Here is a 26302-nt window from a genome sequence, read left to right as displayed (position 1 = left end):
GGCACCGGCAGGGCAAGGCTGGGACCCGGGTGTGGACGAGGCTGCGGACAGGATGGTTGAGCCTCCCGCAACCTGGGGGAAGGACAGGGCAGGAGGGAGCTATCGACCCCTTTGCATGTCAGTGACCCAGCCCAGCGTCAGCCAGGACTTCCAGTGGCTTCTGGGCACTAGAGCTGGTTCCCAGGCTGGCCAGGACGCCCAAGTCTCTCCTGCTCTAGATGGGGGTCCTCCAGCACATGGCCTGAGCTGGAGGGGTACCCACCCCACTTTCCCCCTCCACCTCCTACACACACACACACACACACACACACACACAGACCACCCACACAGGCTGGGATCCTGGTCAGGCCTGAACCAGATAGGATGGCAGCTCTCACACTTCCATCGGGGCCGTAGTGGTTTCAGCCACACAGTAGACATGGATGTTGAAAAATGTTTGTGGAGTGAAGGATGAATCCATGAATGAATGAATGAATGAATAAAAACATTTAAGGAAAACCTGGGTCCTCCTTCCTCTGTCCAAAGAGGCATGGGGAAGCCTAGCCCACTTCTCAGGTACGGAACACACTCTCTGCAGCAGCAAGGTAGGGGGGCAGAAGAGTCTGGATTAGCCCTGCCAGAGGGGTCCCCTTCCCAGCCGGGGGTCCCCTGTCTCCTGGACTTCTTTCGGAGGCTCCAGGCCTGCTGACATGCCCGCTCCAGGGCTCCCTAGACCTAAATCCAGCCTGGCCTCCGAAAGCAGACCAGCTCTGCCTGGAAACGTGTAAACCCAGGCACACCTTAGGGGCAAGACCCAGGGAGCAGCGGTGGCCCTGGGGAGCTGGGTGTGAGGGATGGGAGTCCTGCACAGTGGCCTGGCCCGGCGTGAGCAAGGACCACACGCAGCAGACGGCCGGGGAGACAGAGCGGGTCTCTGGCCCGGCGAGGGGCAGCGAGTGGTACCGTCCTTTCTGCCCTGACCTCGGGGGCCACAGTCACCTGTCAGCTATATAGCTGCATTACTAAGCCAACAACCACAGGGTTTGTGAGGCTCTTTGCACGAGGCCCAGTGCTGCAGGGGAAGAAGCACAGATAAGGGTCCCACGGCCTGCGCTCCAGTCCTGATGCTTTCACTGCCTCACTCTACAGCTTTGAGGAGGTACTCAGCCCCCTCGAACCTTGAACCCCTTGAAAACCGAGAAGAGCCGACCGTGCTTCGTCTCTCCCTTAGGATGTTAACGTGGGAGAGGGGCCTTCCACACTAGCCAGCAGGCCTCCCACTTGACAGGAGAGAGACCTGGGCTCGGAGATGAAGGGACACGAGCAAGGTCACGCAGCCGACCAGCGGCAGAGCTGGGTTCAACGCCAGGTCTCTGACATCTAGGATGGCACGTGTTCCTCTGCTTCCGGCTAAACGCTGTGGATTCACACAGAAGGAAGAGTATTGCAGAGGCGTGGGCTCTGCGTCCTCCAGCAGGAGACCCGGCAGGCAGGGCAGGCTGTGCGTGATGGATCGCCTTGTACAAACCTCGGAGAGGAAGGAGTCCCAGCACCTGTTTCCACCCACTGTGCTGGCCGCAGGGCCTCCCTGGCATCCGGTGTTGCCCTCCCTCTTACCTGCTGAAACCCTCTGGGGGCTGTTCTGTCGTCCGTGTCTGAGCTCAGGCTTAGTCAGTGATGTTTGCCTGGGCTTACAGGACAGCCCTCTCCTCCACGCAAGGAAAATCCATTTGGGTTGGACTTTCAGGTGGTATAAGATGGTTTCCAGTGAGAAGACAGAGAAAATATGATGAGTGTTGTTTTGCTTCTTTTAATTGCTAGAAACCTCTGATCTATTGGGCGCTGAGCACATCACATAATCCTTTTCTATCTGTCAGTGGCTCTTCCTCAATCAGAGTCTTCAGACCGCGGTCCCCGGGGCCTTCTACTTCTTCTTTGCTTTGGCTTTCCTTCCTTTGTTTGCTTTGTACAACTTAAGAGCTTCATCTTGGCCTGACTGGCCCGTGATGGGGAGCGGGTAAGGGGTGGGAGCACTGAGGTTTAGAGTCTTCTTCTGTAGTTTCAGGTCCAAAATATCAAAGGTTATCTGTATCTCATACTGCAGCAGCTCCTTCAGGCATTCAGTGTGGATGTGAATGGCCTCGTTGATGAGATTTTCTAGCTCCTGAAAGAAAAGGAATGTGGCTGGTGAACAGGGCCTGGGGAAGGCTCAGGCCGTCTGCAGACAGAGTCCCACCGCAGTTGCCACTTCTCAACACAGCCGCCTCCTTTCTCAGTGTGCTGGGACCTTCCATTCCCCCCCAGACCTACTCTCCATCTGTCTCCACCCCACTCTGTGCCCTGGGAGGCTGACTTTTAAGGTCTGCATCAACCAGCTCTCCTTGACCTTTGGCTGCTGGCTGAGTTCAGCCAATGGGAGACCCTGGCAGGAGATCTGAGGGTGGGGAGAGGATGAAGTCTCTCACCTTCCTGCCAGCCCGCTGGGGTTGGACGTGGCCATGGTCCTCTACCTGCAGCTGCAGTTCCCTCCCTGTGGCCCTCTCCTACAGCTCTCTTTTTGCTTCTTCCATCTTTCCTTCAGGCGTACTGTGGCAATCACCCCATTGGAGTGTGTCATTTACTGTTCACACTGTTCTGGGCTTGGAGGCCAGCCCCATATCCCCTACTTTCTGGTTAAGTTCCAGTTTTTATTTTCTTTGGACCCTGCAGCATGGCATGCAGGATCTTAGGTCCCTGACCTGGGATCCAAACGGCACCCCCTGCAGTGGAAGCTCAGAGTCATAACTACTGGACCGCCAGGGAAGTCCCTGGTTAACAGCCCCCTTCCTTCCTCTTCTGCCCTCATCTCCTTCTCACATCTCAAAGCTCCAGTTGCAGGCTTCATCGGAGGGGTTAGGGGAAATTGCTCAGAGAGTGGGTGTGTCCCCCAACTAGCCAGACTGGGGAAGAATGAAAACTCAGCCACCACGCGCCAGGTTAAACAGGAGACCCTGTCTGTCATCGCAATCAGGATCACGGCATCATAAAATCCTGGCGACAGGGACCATGTAACTGTGTTTCTCCAAGTTCCCTGCCCAAGCAACCAATCAGTGGCGGAGAGGTCACGCTTGTCCTGGGAGTGTCAGGGGACATACCTTGAGTATCTGGTTACCTACAAGTCATTGTTTTGAGATCTCATATTTTAACTTAGAATCCCACGCAAAATCTCACATTTGCCCTAGAAAAATAGTGTTCTTCCCCTAGGGCGTCGGGGACGATTGCGCTCCAAGAAGATGCACTATGTTTATCCTGCGGTGCTGAGTGTCCCCAGCTCAGGGGCACAGAGCGGAGGGGACCCTGGCCTACAAGCTCCACCTGGCAGGTACCAGCAGCCACGCAATGGAGGCCTGCAGGGGAGCTGGGACGCAGGGGCAGGAGGGGAGGCGGCCCCTTCCACCCGCGGCCTCGCCCACGCCCACGTATCTTGGAAGGTCCCTGGAAGGAGGTGGAGACAAGCCGTTGTTTGTGTTCTGTTGGGTCCCCGCTCACTGCAAGAAGGGCAGCCGATGCGCTATTTACCGGGAAGACTTAAACTTAGAAGAGTATCATTCGTTCCATTGTATTCATTGTTGTTTACAGATTTCCCCAATGTTTTATGCATCTTTAAAGGAACGCTTCCCAAAGCCACCCACTCTTTGGCTGACAGTTCAGAACCAGAACGCTTTTGGAACGCAGAGTCCCTGAGACTCCCCATCCCCACCCCAGCTCAAACCTCCCCAACACATGCACACATATATACACACACGCACATACTTGTCTCTGTGTTCAAAAACAAGCAACAGCGATGCTATCACTGCCTACATATAGTTAAAAAATGAATTTAGACTCGGCCAGGCCCTCAAGGAGTTGGCTGCCCTGGGACCAAGCTCGTCGCCATTTATTGAAGAGCTGGTCGTCAGGGACTCTGGCTCCTGGAGCCCCAGTGGTCCTTAAGACCTGCCAAGAGGGCAGCCAGTTTCCTAGCTCCACACACACCCCTGGGCCACTGGCTCCACCCCTCCCCCACCTCATCACATCACCGGCCTGAGCTGTCTGTCCCCTACGGCCCTTCCTTCATCCCCCCCGCCCCGCCCACGCGTCATCCATGGATGCTGGCTCTGCAGCAGACGAAGGGCACTGAGGAAATCTATGGTGGTTCGCAGCCTGGGGGCTCTTTTGGCAGAATCTGCAGTGGAAAGGACTTGGACTTTGGGGTCAGCCAGACCTCAGTCCAAATGTAAACTCTACCACAGGCTAGCTCGGGGACCTTGGGCCAGGCGATTAAAGTCTCCGAGCCTCAGTGGTCGCATCACTAAAATGGGGCCATGAATTATACATCTCAGGGATGTTTCATGAAACGTGCACGCAATGCCTGTCCCCTTCTGCCCCCTCCTGGGTGTGTGGACCTCTTGCGGACCTCAGGGTCCAGCCCGGGCGTCCTCTTGGTGGGAAGGGACGCTGGTGGGGGGCAGGTGAGCCTCCTCCCGCCCCGAGGACCCCACCTCACCTCTCTCTTCAGGGCCTGGCGCTGCCACCCGGGCAGCTCCAGGAGCATCTCCTGCAACAGATGCTGCTGCTGTAGTTGCAGGGCCTCCTTTAGCTGCAGCACATAGGCTCGCGTCTGCACCTCGGCCGCGCTGAGCCCCACCACCTGCTGCCGGTGCTTCCAGACGGCCTGGTCCTTGCCCGCAGCCAGCGGGAGGGGCTGGGGCGGCACACACACCTCCAGGTGAGTGACGGTCAGGTTGACGTCCTGGTCCTGGCCCAGGACGTACTGGTAGAGTTTGTAGTGGCGGATGAACGTGTTGTGGAAGTAGTCGCACTGGGCCAGCAGGTGGGTGGTGTTCAACTGCCCCCGGTAATCTCTGAGCTTGTTCCCCAGGATTGTCACAGCCTCAGTGATGGAGCAGCCTGTGGGCGCAGAGGGGCCGGGCATCGAGTGTGAAAGGGGCTGAAGCTGCACTGACGGCTGATTGATACAGACTTGGACCCCAGCGTCCACGTCCTACCGCTATTCTATGTCACCCTTTAGGAGGTCTTGAAAGCCATGGAGCGCATCATGTTTCCCCTTTACCTGGGCTTCTGGGACGCTCAGAGGCAATTTTATGCAGTAGCTTACATTTATCCCATTTTCTCTGATACGGTTATCTCATGCCTTACCTATATTTTGACACATAAATCTTGTTTTAAAGACTTATTTCAGCTGTGCTTTATGTTGTTTCCACTTCAGACCCTTTGGGAAGGAGATGAGGGTATAAAAAAGGATTCTGAATCGAGTGGAGCATGAGATGATTGGAGAGACATTGTATTGGCGACTTGGGTCACAGAGTTAGGCAAGTGTTGTTTAGACCGTGCAAAGATCAATCAGCTCTGAGGGTAGCACTGGGCAACACTCCTTGGAGGGTAAACCGCCTTCTCCCATGTCCTCCTTTTCACGCCTCTTCCTCACAAGCCCCTCGGAAGCCCAGGGTAGGGGTGTGGTTGGAGCTGGGGCAGGACTCTCTCCAGCATATGATTGCGTCTTAAGACAGGGATGGTTCATTAAAGGGTCGCGGCTAAATGAGGTGCGTGTCCTGTGAACGGACCTCAGGCAGGGAGAGGGCAGGACAAGGGACAGAGAACGACCCTGGCCGCAGCACGAGGAGACCTGAGTCCTCACACGGATGCCATCCCCGGGGCGCACTGGGAGCTCGGCCAAGTCCCTCCCGCCCCCTGACTCAGTGTCAGCTCTTCAGATCAGGAGCTTGGGCACAGGCTTTCGGGGAGTCCACAACCCCGTCTACTGAAGGCAGAGCCCAGGCGTTGCACGCGGGGAGCCTGGCTTTCCTCCCGGGGTGGAGGCCAGCCCGCCCGCAGATCCCCGTCCTCATCCCCCCCGGGGGAGCCCCCCACGGGGCCCTGGTGGAGCCTCCCCGCCCCAGCCAGGGTGCCCCCTGCGCCTTCAGGAGGGGCTGTCTCAGCCTGGCCCACACCGTTTGTCTCTCAAACCCTCCTCACCCGCCGCCGATTCTGTGTTCACTCTGTCCTCACTCTTGGCTCTGCGTGGGCCTGTTTACCTTAACTCTCCCCTGAGTCCCGAGAGGGTAGAGGTATCAGGGTCTTAGAGAAATGTTAGTACATGGAGCGCTGCTCCGCCTTGAGCCTCGTTAGCAAGCGCTGGGAAGTGTCACTGGCATTTAGGCTTCAGTCTCCTGGGGGAGGGAAGGAGGGAGGCCTCTGCACCGTGCAGAACTAAAAGTTAGTGGGCTGTGCTTTCCCTTCCTTTCAAGGCAAATCAGCAGGCTCCGAGGCCCGAGATGGTGCTCTGTCTCAGGGTGGTGGAGGGGAGGGCGCTGGGCCCGGACGGCTGACACAGCTCTGTCCCTTCCCAGCTGTGACTCCTGGGCCTCCATTCCCTCACACGTAAAATGGGGGGATAGTCATGTTTACTTTATAGGATTGTTAGGGGGACCAAATGGGATGACACGTCCAAGTGCCTTGCACAGAACCCACTACAAGGCAGTAATCAACGAATGCTATAGGAAAAGAGGCATTTGTTTCTGTGCTGTGAGAAAAGTCTCTCCCGGCCACTTCTTTCCTTCTATCTTTTCATCTCTCCATTGGTCTGTTCATTCATCCATCCATCTCTCTATCCACCCATCCATTCACTCATCATCCATTCATCCATTTCTCCACCCAACCATTTCTCTATCCATCCATCCATCCATCACCATCTATCCACCCAGTCATCCATCCATCCATCCATCTATCATCCATCCATCCATCCATTACCATCTATCCACCCAATCATCCATCCATCCATCCATCATCCACCCATTCATCTATCCACCCATCCATCCATTATCCATCTACCCGTCCATCTCTCCGTTCATCCATCTTTCCATCCATCCATCAATCCATCCATCCAACCATCCAGTCACTCATCATCCGTTCATCCATCTCTCCATCCGTCAACAATTAATTTGTCAAACTGTTACTGAGGGCCTATTAATTACTAGGCACTATGCTAGGTTCTAGCAATATTATCATGTGTCTTATCAGACGCAACTCTTGCCCTCAAAGTTCTCTCAGGAGAGATGCACAAGCAAATGTTAATATACGTGTAAAGAGGAAAAGAATCAGGTGACGAGGAGTGCTCAGTCGAGGATGGGGGTCTCCTGGAGAAGATGAGGCATGAGCGACATCACAGAGGCTGAGTAGGACTGAGCCAGCAAAGACGGTGGGGGAGGCATGGCATGGGTACAGCATGAGAGATCAGAGGGGCAAGCAACCACATGGCACGGGTGGGGAACAAGACCGAGTTTGTCGTTGTTGGCACCTAAATGTAGAGGCAGAAAACGGCAAGCGTTGAGTGGAGAGGTGGGAGGAAAGCACACGGGAGGGCCTTGAGTGCTGTGTTCAGAAGCCAGGGCTTTGTACTGCAGGCAGCGCAGGGCTTGCCCAGGGAGACTCCGGTTACGTGGTGGCCTGTGGGCAGACCGCGGCCCAGTCCGGACTGGAGTGCCAGGCCAGCAGGTGTGGGCAGAAGGGGCAGATTTGAGTGGCAGGACTGATGGCCGGATGTGGAGGGGGATAGAGGCCTGCCCGACTCCCAGGCTCTTACTGGGGACCCTTGGGGAGCAGGGGCGGGGGACACCAAGAGAATACGATAAGCGTGGGACATTTACCTCTGTCGTGACCCCTGTCCTCAGAGACCTTCCAGTCTGTGGAAGAGGAGACTGTTGAACAGATGACATCCCCTCTTTGTTCTCAGCCCCCAGCTCAGGGCTCTGTGCTCAGTAGGGGCCGATAGGTATCCAGTGAGTAAATGAACAAATTCTGACATGTGAAGTGTGGTGAAGGAGCTGTTCATTTATCCCTTCAACAAATATTCATTAGGGGCCTTCCTTCCATGTGTCAAGAACTCATTTATGGTCCAGGAAGGTGGTGAAAGGCTGAGGGGAAACACACAGATAGTATAACCCTGCTCAGGGCTACGTAGGGCTCGGCAGGTGCACAGTAGAAAGAAGTGACTTTCTCAGGGAAATCGGGGAGCAGTTCCCTGAGGAAGTGGTGAAGGAGCTGAGATGGGGAGTGTCAGAGGAGTTACTGGGCAAAGAGAGGTGGAAAAGAATGAAAGCAGGCAGGGGAAATAGCCTGTGCAAAGGCCCTGTGGTTGGATAAAGCATGGCCCATTGGAGGAAATGAAAGGCTGGAGGTTGGGAGGTTGGCAGGCTAGAGAGCATTCAGTGGGTCCCACTGGTCCTCACAGGGGCCTCCCAGACCACTCCACCCCACACCACACCCTTATCAACTGGTTACCTTGCTATATTAAGCAAAAGTTGAAAGTTAAATTTACTGAAAATAGTTTTTAAGAAATTAATTTTGTCCATTGTTTTGCCAGAAAAATAACAGTTTTGAATGACATTTTAAGATTTGATTGCATTGCTCTCATCATTATATATTTGTATAAATTCTTCTTTGCATATGTAATTTGACAATTTACGTACATAAATAAGTCACATTAAAATTTACTCAGAAAGTATAGTTAAGTTCAACGTTGACAGCTTTTCAGTTTTTAATCTAACTTTAAAATGTTATTTAGTCATCTTTAACCTTGCATCGAATACAAAGAGTAAACTTTATATGTATAAAGCAGATATACATATAGTATATAATCAGACATACAAAATACCTAGGATATTAAAATTTGATAGCAGTGGGCAGTTAGGGAAAAATATCTAAAATGGCTTCTCAAAAGGATCCAGCAATCCCACTTCTAAGTATATACCCAAAGAAATGAAATCAGGATCTTGAAGAGATATCTGCACCCCCATGTTCATGGCATTATTTACAAGAACCAAGATATGGAAACAGCCTAAGTGTCTGCCATGTCTGTAGACGAATGAATGGTTAAAGAAATTGTGATACACACACACACACACACACACACACACACACACACAATGGAACACTATTCAGCCTTAAAAAAAGAAGGAAATCCTGTCATTGGCAACAACAAGGATGGACCTGAAGGAGATTATGCTGATTGAAATAAGCAAGACACAGAAAGATAAATACTGTGTGATTCTGCTTGAATGTGGAATCTGAAAAAGTGGAACTCGTAGAAGCAGAGGGGCAGGGGCAGGGAGCCACACCTGGTTCCGAGTTTCTGGGAGGTAAGGCTGAAGTCTGGGGGACTGGCCTGGGGGACAGACGGCTTGAGGTCTTCAGTCTGCAGAGGGCAAGCTGTGTAGGTCGCATGAGAGAGCTGGACTTCATCACAGAAGCTGGGCTCTTGAACCGGAATTCACGAAACGCAAGGACATCCAAAGAAGGGCTTCAGGGCTGACCGGGACCCTGGAATTGCATCTAGAATTTTGCATGCACATTTTTTCTGGGGAGAGTGCACATTAGAGAGAATCATCAAATTCCTAAAGGAAAGGTTAAGAATCTCAGCTCAGAGCTGCGGACCACTCAGAGGCATTAAGCTGAGAAGCGAGATGTCAGGCAGGTATTTCCGCGGGATAGTATGTGGAGGACGGTGGGGACGGCCAGTGAAGGTGTCCCAGAGGGCAGGCAGCAGTGTGAGGTCATCGGTTTCTGGTAATCAAAGCTGGACTTGAGGCCTGTATGGAGGCATCTTTGTGTGAACTTGGTGAGGTGAATCATGGAAACTTCTGTGGGCTCTGAGGAACTGAATTTGCAGGAAGGCACCCTGCTCCTCTTCCCACCTGGCCAGGCAGCACGTGGGGCTGGGGTCACCTGCACCCTCCAGATATGGGCAGCCCCGGCTGCCTCGTTCGGCTAGGCCAGCCCTGGTCTTCTCCACTAGGCCCTGGCAGCCATGCACGGAGTCCAGGTTTGAATCAAGATGTGCGCGAGCCCCGTCACGCTAACACCCACAGGTATCCCAGCTGCCTGTCATCCTAGAACACAAGTGTGGGCCTTGTCCCTGGTCAACAGGGAAGGACCCCTGGGCTGAATTCTAACTTTCAGCCCCAAGACACTCTTTGGAGCAGTTCTGGTTTTCAGCAAAAATTGTCCAAGCTGGCTCGCGAGACACACTTGGCCCCCAGACCCCCCTCTATTTGTCACGGGTGAAGCCCCTGATGACTCAGAAAGCCAAGGATTAAGTCTCAGGGAGAAGCCTCTGGCTTCGGGAGGACAGATCTGTCCTTGCAAGTTGCTCTTCAATTACAGGGAGTGGCCTTCATTTGCATTGGCTGCTAGGAACTTCCTGAAGACGGTCCCCAAGGGCCTGGAGGCCAGCACCTGCACCGAGCACAGCGGAGGGGAGGAGGAGAGCGCGGGGCCAGAGCGTGGGTGGAATAGCCCAGTTGCTCCAGAATCAGGGCAAAAAGGCACTGGGCCTGGACCGGGCGCTCTGGGCTCCCTCCCTCCCATCCCTCACGGGCTGGGTCTGGGGCTGGGCGAGGGCGAGCACAGGGGTGCATCCTGGGGGGTTGGGAAAGGAGATGAGGGGCTGTTCCTTCGGGGTGGGTGAGGGGGAGGATCCAGCTGCCACTGGTGCCCCGTGACAAACCAGTTTGTTTGCCCCTGCCTTGGTTGTGAGGGGAGGAGCCCAGCGAGGCTGCAGTCTGGCCCGGCTTACCCTTCCCAATACCCGAGCACCTATCAGGGCAGCCCGGGGTGGTGGGAAAGGAAAGCCCACCACTTCACCCTCCACTTCACCCCCATCCGGGGTCCTGAATGCTGCTCCCTGCCCCCCTTTCTGCTCTTGGAAAGGTTCTGCCAAACTCATCCGCCCTTCGGCGCCGGTGCCAGCTCAGCAGAAAGGGTGTGTTTTCTTTGGGGGGGAGAGGACTTTTGTTCAGGGAGCTCCCTCTGTGGCCCGCATGCCCTGGGTCATCTCAGTCTCCGCCCAGCTCCTCCCAGCAAGGTGAGCAGATGTAGCCACCATCCCCGCTTTACCTGTGAGAGAAACTGAGGCTCCAAGAGGTCAAGGGATTTGCTGCAGGGCATACAGCTGGTGAGTGGCAGAGCCAGAATTCCAACCCCAGCCTGACCGGGCAAGGCCCCTTTCAGCAAACAGATCCAAGAGGCTTGGGCTTGCTTTGTAGACTCTGGAGATGGACACTGGAAGGGCCCCCCAACCCTCCCGGTGACAGTTTTCCAAAGGTTGTTTTGCAACAGGTGTTACGTAAAAATGCATGGCCTTGAACACATGTTGGATCCAGGGAAATTAAACAGATGTCCTTAATATGCTAATGAGCTCAGCAAAATATGCTAATAGGCTCAGCAAACGGCCAAAAAGGGTTGAGCCTATGCAATGTTTCTTAGATTTAGTTGAGGCAAATACAGACAGACCTTGGAGATATTTCGGGTTCAGTTGCAGACCACTGCAATGAAGCGAATATTGCAATAAAGCGAGTCACCCGAATTTTTTGGTTTCCCAGTGCGTATGAAAGTTATATTTACACTATACTGTAGTCTCTTACGTGTGCAATAGCCCTATGTCTAAAAACCAATGTGCATACCTTAATTAGCAAATATTTTATTTCTAAAAAATGCTAACCATCATATGAACCTTCAGCGAGTTGTAACCTTTTTGCTGGTGGAGGGTCTTGCCTGGATGTTGATGGCTGCTGACTGATCAGCCGTCTGACCACAGTACCAAGGATCTGGTCGTACTGCACCTTGCCAGCCATGGGCTCTGTTTTCAGGCACCATTCACAGTCACGGGGAGGCCCCCACTGAGCCCAGGGCAGCCCCTGGCCTGAAGATGGCCTTGACGCTGGGGCCGTCCCTTAGAGCTTGGTGTGGTTTTAAGAGCACAGCCTGGGGATTCAGACAGCTGGGGGCTCACAGCTTGCTTCTGCTTCTTAACCACTTGCGCGAGTTATTTTGGATCTCTGGGCATCAGTGTTCTCATCTGTGAAATGGAGGCAATAAAAGCATCTACCTCGTAGGGTTAGATGTGGGCATGTGTGACAGAGCTTTCCGAAGCGCCAGGTACACAGGGGCACTCAGTACATCACGTGGTTGTCATTACCGTCATCGTGAAGATTCTAGGCGTGGCGTCCAGCTCCCCGGGGACTGTGAGGTATTCTGGGATAAATCTGGCTTTCCAGAGGATCCCGCATGCTCCTAGGGCAATGAGTTCCTAGAGCTTGGTTTTCCTCAATCCACTCCCTCCTAGGTCCTCACCTGGAAGCTCTCTCTACCTTGCTGGGGGTGGGTCATGGCATGCTGATGTGCTTTTTCTCCTGGCCACACTGGCTGCTGAGGTCAAAGGATGGCTGGGAGTTGGCTGTCCCCAGTTAGGGGGTTCAGAGGGTAGAGGAAGGGGCAACTCCTCTGGTGAGACCATTTACTGAGTGACCCAATAGTTCATAGCTCTCCCCAACAACTCTGGAGCATTCTCTTCTCTCTCTCCCTGCTACTGTGAGCTCCTCGGTGGCAGGAACCTGCTCGAATGGACCAGATTTCCCAATCCCAGAGGATCTTTCCAAAAAACTCTGGACGTGTAGTTGTTGCCCAGTGTTCAGCTCTCAGTAAATAATAATACAACCAGCCTACCCTGGCATGCTACTTTACAGTTTTAAAGCATTTAATTATCCATCAATTTATTTAATTGGTCATAATCAACTTATAATAGAGGTAATTGCTGCCATTTAACAGATGAGTAAACTGACGCTTAGTGGACCTATGCAAAATCAGGACTCAAACCCAGATTCCCCAACTCCAAGGCGAGTATACCTCAGCTACTGAAGTATTTTTGAGGAGTGAACAGAAGGTATGGAATATACAGAACTACAGTACTTCCACTAGGGCTTTTTAATTTTAATTTTATTTTTATTGTGGTAAAATATACATGACATAAAATTTACCATTTTAACCATTTTTAAGTGCACAGTTCAGTGGCATTAAGTCCATTTGCATTGTTGTGCAGCCATCACCACCATCCATCTCCAGGACTTTTTTCATCTTGCAAAACTGAAACTCTCTCCCCATTAAACACTAACTCCCCATTTACCTTCTCCTCCCAGCCCCTGACAACTCTTGTTCTACTTTGTCTCTACAAATTTGATCACCCTAGGTACCTCATATAAATGGAATCATGCAGTATTTATCTTTTTGTGACTGGCTTCTCTCCTTCAGCAGAATGTCCTCAAGGTTCATCCATGTTGTAGCATGTGTCAGAATTTCCTTCCTTTTGAAGGCTGAATAATATTCCATTGTATGTACAGACCATGTTTTGGTTATCCATTCATCTGTTGATGGGTTGCTTCTACTGTTTGGCTATTGTGAGTAATGCTGCCATGAACAAGGGTGTACAAATATCTGTTCCAGTCCCCGCTTTCACTTTTTTCAGGTATATGCCCAGAGGTGGAATTGCTGGATCATAGGGTAAGTGTATGTTTAATTTTTTGAGAAAGTACCCTGCTGTTTTCCCATTCACTAGGTTTTTTGTGTTTGTTTTAAAGATAAACCAATAGTCACATTAAAGGAAAAATCTACCCACACATTAAGATTTAGAAAGACTTTGTTGTCCTTTTAGAGATTTCCTCCCTGTTCACTTTCCTGGGACTCAAAGGGCAAACACAGGGTCGGGTATTTTAAAGACTGTCATGGGCTTTTGCCCAAGTTCTTCTCTTTGTCCATAGTGGTCCCCTGCCTTGTCTGCTTAGCAAATGCACCCCTCACCCCCATTCCTCAAGAAGTTGGCTAATGCTAAAGAGCTTTGGCAAGAAAGACTGCCAAAACTCTGGGGCCAGATGATCTCAAGGTTAATGCTGGTTTTGTTTTTTTACTGTGTGACGATTTGCAAGTTACCTAACCTCTCTGAACCTCAGTTGCATCATCATGAAATAGGGACAGTAGTACCCATCCAACAGAGCTTGGTGTGAACATTGAATGAGATGATCCACGTGGAGGGCTTGTACGTCAGGACTGCTGAGTGGATGTCCGCTCTTCTCCACGCCCTGGCGTGGTGCTCTGGCAATGCTTGCTGGAGAATGGCTGAGTGAGTGGAGCAGGATTAAGCTGATTTGGGAGGGTTCGGAGGTCAGAACAGGAGCCATCAGGCGGAAGGCTCAAAGAGACAGATTTCTGTTCAGAAGCAGGAAGAAATTTCTAGAAACAAGAGCTTTATCAGCGGAGGAGTGAGGAGGCATTTAGCTGGGGAGAGAAATCCTGAATAATGTGTGTGTGTGTGGTGGGAGGGGCCTTGGATCAGGTGACCTCTCGGGTCCTTTTGACTCTAAGAAGCCATGGTGATTTCCACTGAGCTGACAGTCCCCTGTAGCCACACCTAGGGCATCGTGGGTGCCCTCTGCGGCCATCTCACGTTTGGTGAGGGGCCTCTGACTTTGGATTTCATCATCATCCTCATCGTCATCATCCCCGAGATGAAAATGACCACGTAATCCCACCGTCTCAGGGACAGGGCACTGTACTGAGACTAAAATTTGGCAACTTCTTACCCGTCCCTTGTCCCCTCTGCTGCTGGGGAACTCAGAGACCGACCAGCACGTCCAGCCGACCGAGGAAGAACGTGGGAAGTTAGAGGGAGGACAGGGAATCATTCCAAGGGGCCAGAGGTCTGGTCCCCAGGGCACCAGTACCATCTACCCACACTCGGGCACATCCACGCAAGAACACATTAGCCGACGGGCACAGCTCCCTCTCTGGGCTGGGCCTACGCCACCCGCCGCAGCAGAGCCGTCCTGCTGGGCGCCAGGACCCCAGGCTCGTGCTGGGAGTGGCTCTGGGTGACCAAGTTAGGAACTCAGTCCCCAGGTGTGCCGCCTGGCTTTCCAGGTGCTCAGCTCCCCCGCGTGCCAGCAGCCTCGTTCCACTCACCGCAGGGCTGGGGGCTCCTCAGGATCTTATGTGCCCTGTGCACAGATCCCTAAGGTCAAGATGGAAGGTCGCGTGGCCAGGGCTGGAGGCGGGAGGGCGGGGTACGGGGTGTGCTCTGCTGTCAGACAGACCTGGGTTCAAATCCTGACTCCACTTTGACCTGGGGCAAGCTAGTTAAACTCTCTGGGCCTCAGTTCCTTCATCTTTAAAATAATGCCCATGATGCAAGGTCGCAGTGGGGCTTACAGATGCTACATAGGGAAATGCCAGGATCTCTGTGCCCCCTACGCAGCAGGGATAGCCCCTCGGGGAAGGCTGGGGAAGGTTCCAAGGCACAGTTTTGATTTCTGGCCGATTGACGGGCTCATTCTCACCTGGTGGGCTGTGACCCCACTCAGTGTCAGGGGCTGTGTTAACACAGGGCCCCCCACTCCCCCTCGCCTCCGCCCAATTCATAGGCTGAAATCCTAAGCCCCAGTCCCTCAGCATGTGACTGAACTTGGAGATAGCGTCTTTACACAGGGGATTAAGGTTAAATGAGGTCATGTGGGTGGCCCTAATCCAATATGACTGACGCGTTTATAAGAAGAGATTAGGACAAGACACACAGAAGAAAGGCCATGTGACGTACAGAATGAGGAGACAGCCATCCACAAGCCAAGGAGAGAGGCCTTGGAAGAAAGAACCTTGCTCACACCTTAATCTTGGACTTCCAACCTCCAGAACGATGAGAAAACACATTTCTGTAGTTGAAACCGCTCAGTCTGGGGAACTTGGTTATGGTAGCCTGAGCAAACGAATACGCTCAGGGAGGGATCTCTGGAATGAGAGCTGTACCTTTGCCCCAAGAGATGCTCTAAGATCTCAGTCAGCGGCTTCTGTGGAAACGTCCACTCTCCATCAGCAAAGTTGCCCCCGAAGGCCCCTCCTCCAGGTTTGGTCTGAGAGGCGTGGGGTTCGGGCTGCCCAGGAGAAAGCCGCTGGACAGGCAGACTTTCCGGAAGATAGAAGGGCCCCTGCTCTCTGCGGGGCCGCTCCTGAATGGCTGGAAGCTCGCCAACGTGGGCAGATGCTTGGGGGCTGGCGGGGTGGCCCCGGGCATGGCCGGGAGTGCGCTAGCAGGGAGCTTGGGGGCTGGCGGGGTGGCCCCGGGCATGGCCGGGAGTGCGCTGGCAGGGAGCTTGGGGGAGTCACTGCCTCCCTTCAGCCCCGGGCTGTCGGGGTCGGCTGGGGTGGCTGCCTTCCATCCTACAGCTGCCTGGAAGACATTTCCGGGAGAATCAGGAGTGGCCGTGGGTAGGAACTGCAGATGCCAGTGCCGTGACGCACTTCACCGGACACTCGCCTGGCCGCCTCGTGCCTCCACCGGCCGGTCACTGAGGCCCACTTCCTCCCAGACTCAGGATTTGGGGGCCAGGCCAGCAGGAAAGGGGCTCTTCCTAGCCCAGAAGTCCAGGTGCAGCACCAGAGAGAAGCCAGTGCCTGCCACATGTCGAGGACGAGAAGCAGAAGCTGCCAAGTGGCTGAAGTGATGGTGGGCAGGTGGTCACAGGCGCCGGGCGAGCATCTGCGCTGGCTCGGGTGCCTCCGGCCTTGAGTGAAGCCTGGGCCGGGGGGAGGCTGCTCCCCACCCCCTTCCCCTGCTGCACTGTGCCCGTCGGAGATAAGAATCGTGGGGCTTCCCCGGGCGCCCTGAATCCCTGCAGCTCCCCGAGGGTCCCAGATGCCCCAGCATCTCTCTCCTCTCCTCCCCGGGACCCGAGGCAGGGTATGCAAGATCTGCCTCTTCCTGTGAATTCCTCCCACCGGGATGGAGCTGGCAGCCTTCTGTCCCTCTGTGTCCAGACTGGTGACTTCACCCTGGGCCCCAAGGACGCAGCAGGATGGGATCTGCCCGGGGCTTCCCGGAGGCTGGCAGAGGAGGTGCCGACTAAAGGACTGAGACCAGAACGTTCTGGTGAGCCATTTGCCAGCACGGAATCAGCTTATGCTTTTGAATAATGGGCCACGCTTTCCCTCCCGGTTCTGAGACTCGATTGGGCTGGGAGATAAGACGAGCTGGCGGCCGTCCTGGCAGAGCTCTGAATCATTGTTGTGCAAACATGACCCTCCTTAAAGGCTGTCTGCCAACTTTGTTACCTAGTATGCAAACAGAACTCAACCATCACTAGCCCTAGATTAACCACCCCCCCAAAAAAAATTCATCCCTGGAGAAGCTACCTTCCAAGAAGAGGGACAGCCCACTGTGGACTTTAGCCGAAACAGAAGCTGGAAGGTGAGCTGGCCAGCCAGTGTGACCCCCGGCTGTCTGCATCCCACGGCCCACGACCTGTGATGGGTGGGATGTGCCTGGGGGAAGGGGCAGGCGGGACACGAGATGAGAAGGACCAGAGCTCCTCTGGGATCTGACCTTCCTGCCCCTGACGGCCGGGGTCCCCTAACAGGGGGAATGAAGATACACCATCTCCTCATGCTGGTGGGCACTGGGCCCTCCCCACCAGTGTGCCCGAGGGCGGGGCAGCTGCATTAGGGGCCAGTCTGGACCTCCATTCTGCAGGCTCATGACTTGAACCCATCTGCAGTCCTGCCTGCAGGGGGAGGGAGAGACAAGAAATGGCCCAGACAACAAGACCCCGGGCGGCGGGGGGGGGGGGGGGGGCAGCATGCAGCAACCTCTGGTGCTGGACCACCAGCCTCTGCTGTGCGGCCTGCCTCACCTCCACGCCTGGTGGGAGCTAACCTTTGCCGAGCATTTCCTACATGCTTCCCACTCTATTATACTCTGCAGACCCTGTCTCTTTAGTTTTTCCAACCGCCCTATGAGTTGGAACTATTATGGCCCTATTTTAGAGGTAAGGAACGGAAGGCACAGAGAGGTAAAGTACTGCTCTCAAGGTTGCACAGTAATGTGTTTGAGGCAGACTTGAATCCAGGTCTACTGACTGCAGAGTTTGGTGCCTGATTGCTCGGCTATGCGGCCTTTAGCCTGGCCCAGCCTGGGCCTGGAGCTGATGCACGGTGAGGAGGAGCGTCTGGGGGAGAAAGGAGGTGCCCGCTGAAATTCCACCCCCGCCTCTGAGGAGTGATGCGCTTGTTCACGCTCTTGTGAGTGGGAGGCAGTGTGGGCGTGGCTCTGCGGGGCGAAGTCGGGCCAGTCTGGCCGCTTCCTACAGCAGCAGGCATCATCCTGATGGCACCGTGGCGGGGCCTGAGGTGTGTGGGCCTAGCTCAGGAGGCCGGGTTCTCGGGGGCTCTCCCCTGCTGCACCCACACTCTGCACCCTCCAAGCCCAGAGTCAGCTGGAGTCGGCACTCACAGCGGGTCCGTTAGCCGGGGGTGGAGCCGGGACCGTCTTATCTGCCTCTTTTCTTGCAGCCCCACTTCGGGGACGAGTCTGCAGTTTGCTTTACCTCCAGGCCCCCTGCTCCCTGCCCATTGTCCTGCCCCACTCCCTGCGACACATCTGAGGAGAAAGGGCCTCGGGACCATCTCTGCTGCTCTTGAGACGGGGCTGGGGTGACTCCTGGACGTTTGCAGGCTGATGTGAAGCGGGATCTGCATAAAGCACGGCCGGCCAGCCACACCTGATCGATCAGGCCACCTCGGAATCACATCACCTCCCGTCACATCTCCAGGTCTTTGTCCCTGTGGTCCCTCCTGAAACTAAGGGCCGGTCCTCGCTGAGCGCTGACCAGGCACCAAGCGCTGTGCTGTGGGCTTCATCGTCATAACCTCAGTCCTATGAAGCGGGCGCTCTTGTTTTTCTCCTTCTCTCGATGTGTAATTAGAGGCTCAGAGGTGGTGTGGCTGCCCAGGACCTCATGCCCTGCGAGGGACTGAACTAGGATTCGAGTCTTCTCTCCAGGTTTGGAGCCTCCAGATGGATGCTATCTTCAGCAAGTCCAATTTCAGGCACTGGGAGCCCACCCAAGAGCTTCTTCCTACTTGATGTTTGTACCAGCCATGTTTCACAAATTTGGAGCTGGTTTAAAAGTAACGGGAAAATCTTGTAAGCTGGATGTCCCAGGATCAAGAGTTAAAAGACGCCAGAAGGGGAATTCCCTGGTGGTCCGCTGGTTCAGATTCTGTGCTCTCACTGCCAAGGGCTCGGGTTCAATCCCTGGCTGGGGAACTAAGATCTCACAAGCCAACAACGGGCCAACACTGACAAGACGGAATCAGTGGGGATGATTGTAAGGTCCTGCATGTGCATTCAACATTGCCATGTGCAAGGGCAGCATTGGGAAAATGGCTAGGGATGGTGCACTGCCTGCCCAATATGACTGTGACGTTGATGCTGATGAAGAAAATATACCCATGGGCTATATGAATAGGAGCATCTCACCAGGACAAGGGTGATGATAAAATCCCAGATCACTTCATTGATCAAATCGCAGGTGGTATTGTGTTGGATCTGGAAGCCATATTTTAAGAATGATATTGACAAACACAAGGATGCCCGGGGAAGGGCAGAAAGAGAGGGGGCACGGGGTGGGGAGGTGGGGTGGAGGGGTCTATGGAAATGACGCAGTGTTAAGAATGACAAAGACAGGAAATAGTCCAGGGGAAGATTCTGAGGAAGGGAGGTTGCCCAGTGTCTTCAGTCAAAAGCTAATGTGCTTTGGGCTTTCTCTCACCTTCCGAGATGGCCCGCACTCTGTCTCTGGAGTGTGTTTCTCTGTGAATAAACCTTCTGTCTCTTAAAAAAAAAAATGATAAAAGGCACTTGGGGATGTCCAGTCGACATGTGAAGATATAATGGTCAGAGTATATGAAGCCCATTCAGTATCTGCAGGGCCAGCGCACTGCTTCTAGAGGACAGACTTTGGGCGTGTGCGTGGAAGGTGCGGAAGACGGGTGTAACTAGATATAAGGAGGAATTCCTAATAATGAGAGTGGTTGTATAAAGGAATGAACTGCCTCAGAAGGAGGGAGCTCCCCATCGCTTGGAGTGGCAGCAAAGGCTGGGAAAACCTCGCTGGCTGGTTGAGAGGTGTTCCTGCAGTAAAGGGAATTAAGTTTCCTAATCACCAAGTCTCCTAGCAACTCTAAGGTCTAAGTCTACCAGGCATAGATAGGCTGCACTGGTAAGGTATGTGATGGCCAGAAATACTGAAAGCGCCAGTGCAATCTAATCTCCTCATGAAGTTGGGTTTGCATCATCATCAACTGTTTTTCAAGGGCTCAGCCTGTGGAAGGCTCTGATGGAAACTTGAAAGAGTCCGAGTTCCCACCTGCTTGGGGCTGACATTCTTCTCCTGCTCGTCAGTGTTTGTTCTGGCCACGAGCCACTGCAGAGCTCAAACAACAGGGCTGAACTCTGGTACCCAGGCGTTGCTGTGAGCAGTGGGGAGCGGGACCCGGAGGGATGCCAAGAAGGCCCCGAGGGGGCAGGGGGTGTCTAGGGTGGGATGAAATTTCCCAAGGATCCCTGAAACCAGCCCATGAGCATTGCCATGTCTTGCTTAAGCCTTCAGGCTGGGACCACTGGGTTGGAACGCTGGCCTGGAGGAGAGACATGGAAGGGTACCCGGGCAGCTCAAGAAATAAAAGAAGGCTGATGCAAGTGCACATAATATGTGTGGTAGGAACACTGAGTGGCTTGAAGCCGAGGAGTGATGGGATTTCATTTGTGTCTGAAAAAAATCATGGTGCAGTTTGGCGAATGGGTGCAGAAATACAAGATGTGAAAGCAGTGGACTGGTTAAGAGATGGTGGTGGGTTAGAAAGGGTGGTGGATGAGGAGGTGGTGAAAAGTGGTGAGACTGGACGTTCGGGTGCTGCTGATAGGACAGGTGGGTGAGCTCTGGGTGCATCTGGGACAAGGCATTGTGAGTCCTGTTTGCTTGGCAGCTGTTTACAATCTTGGTCAGAAGGCCAGTGGAGGACCTCAAATTACAGATTACAAAACTTTCATACTAAAAAAATTTTTCAAAATAGAAAAGTTTCCCCAAAAGTACATAAGGCAGTGTGATATTGGCAAAACAATAGACAAATAGACCAATGGAGCAGAATAGAGCCCAGAAATAGGCCCATGCAAATATAGGTGACTGATCTTTGACAAAGGAGTGAAGGCAGTACAGTGGCGTAAAGACAATCTTCAACAAGTGGTGCTGGAGCAAGTGGACATCCACATGTAAACAAACAACAACAAAAGAATCGACACAGACCTTACACCCTTCATAATCATTAACTCAAAACGGATCACAGATCTAAATGTAAAATACAAAACTATTAAACTTCTAGAAGATAACAGGAGGAAATCTAGATGACCTTGGGTTTGGCAATGACTTTTCATATACAACACCCAAAGCGTGATACATGAAAGAAGAATTGATAATCTGGACTTCATGAAAATTAAGAAGTTCCACTCTGCAAAAGACAGTGTCAAGAGAATGAGAAGACAAGCCACAGACTGGGAGAAAATACTTGCAAAAGACACACCTAATGAAGGACTCTTATGCAAAATATACAAAGAACACTTAAAATTCGACAATAAGAAAAAAACCTGACTGAAAAAAAGGGTAAAAATCTTAACAGACATCTCACAGAAGAAGATATACAGATGGCAAATAAGCTTATGAAAAGATGCTTCACATCATATGTCACCAGGGAAACGTAAGTTAAAACAATGAGAGACCACAACATGCCTATTGGAATGGCCAGAATCCAGTTCCGTGGCCAGTTCCATAGAGCAACAGGAACTCTCATTCATGGCTGGTGGGGTTGCAAAATGGTGCAGCCACTTGGGAAGACAGTTTGGTGCTTTCTTACAAAACTAAACATACTCTTACCATATGATCCAGCAATTACCCTCCTTGCTATTTACCTAAGGAGTTGAAAACTTACGTCCACACAAAAACTTACAGATATTTCTTGCAGCTTTATTCATAAGTGCCAAAAGTTGGAAGTAACCAAGATATCCTTCAGTAGATGAATGGATACATAAACTGTGATATATCTAGACAGTGGAAAATTATTCAGCCCTTATATCTAGACATTGGAATATTATTCAGCCCTTAAAAGAAAGTAGCTATCAAGCCTTGTAAAGACATGTAGGAAACTAAAATGCATATTACTTGTGAAAGAAGTCAGTCTGAAAAGGCTACAGACTGTATGATTCCAACTATATGACATCCTGGAAAGGCAATACTACAGAGACAGTAGAAAGATCTACCTTCTGCTCATTGAGGGGGAGGGAAGGATGAAGAGGTGGAGCACAGAGAATTTCTAGGGTAGTGAAACCATTCTGTATATTTTAATGGTGGATACACACCATGATACATTTGTCAAAACCCTTAGAATGCATAACACCAAGCAGGAACCTTAATGCAGACTATGGACTTTGCGTGATATTCGTGTATCAGCGTAGGTTCACAGACTGTAACAGATGCACCCGCTCTGTGGAGGGGGATATTGACGACGGGGGAGGCTGCGAGTGTGTGGAGACAGGGTTTCTGTGAGAAATCTCTGTACTTTCTGCTCTATTTTGCTGTGAACTTAAAACCGCCCTAAAAAATAAAGTCTATTAAAAAAAAACAGTACAGCCTGAAACCATAAAACTCCTAGAAGAAAACAGTGAAATCTCCTTGACGTTGATCTTAACAATGATTTTTGGGGGGGTAATGACACCAAAAGTAAAGGCAACAAAAGCAAAAATCAACAGGTGGGACTACATCACATTAAAGCTTCTGCACAGCAAAAGAAATGATCAACACAATTAAAAGGCATCCTACAGAATGTGAAGAAATATCTGCGAACCATTTGTCAGATAAGGGGTTAGTATCCAAAATATATCAAGAACTCATACAACTCAGCAGCAAACACCCGAATAGTAAAATATTAAAAATAAAATAATAAAAATGGGGAAAGTATCTGAATACGCATTTTCCCATAGAAGACATACAGATGGCCAGCAGGTACCTGAAAAGGTGCTCAACATCACTAATCGTAAGGGAATGCAAATCAAAACCACAAAGAGATCTCACTTCATACCTGTTAGAATAGGTATCCTCAAAAAAACAAGAGATAACAAGTCCTGGAGAGGATGTGGGAAAAAGGGCATCCTTGTGCACTGTTGGTGGGAATGTAAATTGATACAGCCACTATGGAGAACAGTATGGAGGTTCCTTAAAAAACTAAAAGTAGAACTACCACATGATACAGCAAACCCACTTCTGGGTATATATTCAAAGGAAATGAAATCACTCTTGAAGAGATATCTGACCCCCACGTTCATTGCAGCATTATTCACAATAGCCAAGGTATGGGAACAACCCATGGAACCATTGACAGACGAATGGATAAAGAAAACGTGAATATATACTATATATGTGTGTGTATATGTATATGTGTGTGTACACACACACACACACACAGGAATATTATTCAGCCATAAAGGAAGGAAATCCTACCATTTGTGAACACATGATGAACTTTGAGGGCATTATAGTATGGGAGAAAAGTCAGAGAAAGACAACTATTGTATGATCTCACTTATATGTGGAATCTAAAAAAACTGAACTCATGGAAATAGAGAAGAGATAGGTGGTTGCCAGAAGCATGGGTTGGGATGTGGGCAAAATGGGTGAAGGTGGCCCAAGGTACAAACTTCCAGTTATAAGATAATTAAGTCCTGGGGATATGATGTACAGCATGGTGATTATAATTAACAATTCCGTATTGTATATTTGAAAGTTGCCAAGAGAGGGAAGGCCTTAAAAGTTCTCATCACAAGAAAAAAAATTGTAAGTAGGTGAGGTGATGCTCGTTAAACTTATTGTGGTAATTATTTCGCAATATATTCATGTATCAAGTCATGTTGCATACCTTAAACTTGTACAGTATTGTGTGTCAAGTGTATCTCAATGAAGCTAGAAAAAAATAGCACAAAGAAAAGTTTCCCAAACTACTTAAAGAATAAGTGATCCACCTCATGCCCCACCCTCCAGGATCCTTTCGTGTGCATTTCCTCACTCGAGCACACTCATTAACCACAACCACCAGAATCCGGAGTGCACCCGGACACATCACTACTGCCCAATCCCCAGACCCGACCCAAGCTTCTCCCGCTGCCCCAGTTACATTCTTTACAGCACAAGGACCCAAATTGGGACCACCTGCTGTGTTTAGTGGCCACGTCGCCTCAGTGTCTTTCAGTTTGGAACAGTTCCTCTATCTTTCCTTGGTTCTCAAGACCTTAATGCTTTGAAGCTTACAGGAGAGGGACTTTGTGCAGTGCCCCTAACTGGAAGTGGTTTTTTTTTTTTATGACATCATGTTCTGAGTCTTTGCTAGAGCCATCACAGAAGGAGGCTGGCTAATTCTTTTGCATCCCGTCAAGCGGCAGAGTATTGTGTGTCCTCTTACGGATGGATCATTTGATTAAGGAGGTGTCTGCCAGGCTACCTCACTGTAAAAGCATTCTTTTCCCCTTTGCAATCAGTGAGGTTGTTGTGGGGAGGTTCTTGGGAAGTGAGTAAATAGCCCATTTCCCATCAAGCATTCACCCACTGGTTTTAGCACCTACTGATGATTCTTGGCTGAGTATTACTACAATGGTGGCCATGGATTTATTTAATGGATGAATCGGCATCTCAGAGCCTAAGGGGTGGACAGAGGTGGCCACATCCCCTTGTGCCATGGATCACGGGGAGAGATGTTTACCCTCCTCTCCTGAAGCCCAACGCAGGGCAGGGGTGGGAGAGCTGCTCCCTCCATAACCTGACTGTGGTTCACCCATCCCTGCCAGCAAGCTGACACCTGTAGAGGATTCCCTCAAGACACTCAGCAGAGCAAAAACTGATGCTGGGAACAATTTGCAGTGTCTCAGGAGTACAGTGAAAAGTCAATGAAGGACTTTAAGCAGAATAGTGACACATTTATGTTAAGCAGAAACAAAACAAAAATTCTAAATTATGGTCCCTCCTTCTCTCTTTTCTAAAACAAAAATTGACTTCCCTCTGAGCCTGCTCTCAACTAGCTGCCCCAGAGGTATGGGTCTAATGATGAAGTTCATACTAAAGTGTAAATGACTGACTGAAAAGCAAACACCCCTGGTTGCTTTGTGAACAGCTTGGCGTGGTGCGAGAGTTTCCACCAGGGAGATCAGGGATAAGACTCAGCAAGGACATTCTGTTTGCTCCACTTTCCAGAAAATCTGGACAGGGACCCTCTTTGTGAGCATACGAGGAGGCTAAATGCCAGGGAAAGAAAGGAAGGGGCTCCAGGCTTCTCGGAGAGCTCCTGGGGTTGTGTGCCCTCCCCAAGCCTCGCTGACTCCTGCCCTGGATGCCCCGTACCTTTGGTTTCCTTGAGCAGCTCTTCTGTGAACTTGACCACCTGGGCCACCTCTACCCAGGGGAAGCCTTTGCCCACAGCGAAGATGATACTTTCGTAGAGGGTGTCCAGCAGGATGCTTCTGCGGGAGTCTCTGAGCTCGTCAAACTCTTCCCAGTTGAGCAGTCTCCGTAGGTGCTCCCGACCTTCTGGTTTCTGCAGGGCATGATATACGAGGGGTGGAGGATGAGACTGAGGAATCAGGATGCCAACGTCACTGGGCAAAACATTACTGGGGGCCCAGCATATGCTCTCCAGCATCCTGAAGAGTGACCCAGCATGGGGGTGTGCTTGGGCAGAGTTCATCTTTCATTTCTGGTCAGGTTTCCCTCACCTCTCTAGCACTGCTCCTTCCTCTGGGCGTTCTCATGCTAGCTGCTGCAGTTCCAGGTTTCTACACCTCCAGCAGGCCTCAAGTCCTCAATTATTATGATCCTTGCTTCCCCTTCCCTCAAACAAAATTTGACATTCCTCTGAGACGACTCCCAACTAACTGCTCCAGAGATGGCGATCCGATCATGAAATTCATACTAAAGTGTAAATGACTGGCCAAGAAGAGGTTTGGAGATGCAATGCTTTAGCAGAGAAATGTGTCTTGCTTGGTGAAGCTAGGCGATAGAGACTGGTCAGGGTACCCCTTATTCCCCTCTGTAGGTTAGGATTCATTTTACTTGAGAGTTCGCCTGGCCCTTCCAGAAAGGTTCTTAGAGATCACCAACACGTGTAGGAGAATCAAGTGCCTTTCAAGGAGGGGGTAAGAAAAGGTGTGGCATGAAGTGGGCAATCACCAAACATAGGAGCTCCACTGGGGTGAGGGGAGGGGGAACTGATGGAAGACGGTGCCCGAGTAAGGCCCAGAGCCTTGTCTCAGCCTTGGTCACTCCTCTCTCCTCCCCTGCAGCCCTTTTAGATCCCTAGGTTGGCACCTGATGGGACAGCTGGTTGGAAGATCCAGGGAAGGTGGTGAAATCACAGGTCCTGGGCAGGGGGCTTCCCCAGCAGCTTGAGGCTGCCGGTCAGAGGCTGACCTGTGCACAGAGCTGGCCTGGGGTCTTCTTGCCTGAGGTCTGCAGCAGAGCCCTGACACCCCTCTGTGGACAGCTCAGAGGCCTGAGCCCTGCAGGCTGGATTCTCTTCACTCCGCAGGTGCCCACCTTGC

At 51.7% G+C, this 26302-nt stretch overlaps 1 protein-coding gene across 1 annotated transcript; it reads right to left on the bottom strand.

The window, feature by feature from the left end:
• Positions 1-26302, bottom strand: LOC309664093 (uncharacterized protein C8orf74 homolog). The gene is made up of 3 exons (XM_082469095.1): positions 25107-26302; positions 4505-4908; positions 1-2143 (listed from the first exon to the last, which is right to left on the bottom strand). The coding sequence occupies exons 1-3, from the start codon at positions 25447-25449 to the stop codon at positions 1904-1906; spliced, it is 987 nt and encodes a 328-aa protein (XP_082325221.1). The 5' UTR covers positions 25450-26302; the 3' UTR covers positions 1-1903.

This window comes from Balaenoptera physalus (assembly GCF_965194825.1).
Source record: "Balaenoptera physalus genome assembly, chromosome: 7".
NCBI classification, from domain to species: Eukaryota; Metazoa; Chordata; class Mammalia; order Artiodactyla; family Balaenopteridae; genus Balaenoptera; species Balaenoptera physalus.
Note: the sequence above shows the minus strand (reverse complement) of the source record. Positions and strands in the feature narration are given on the sequence as shown.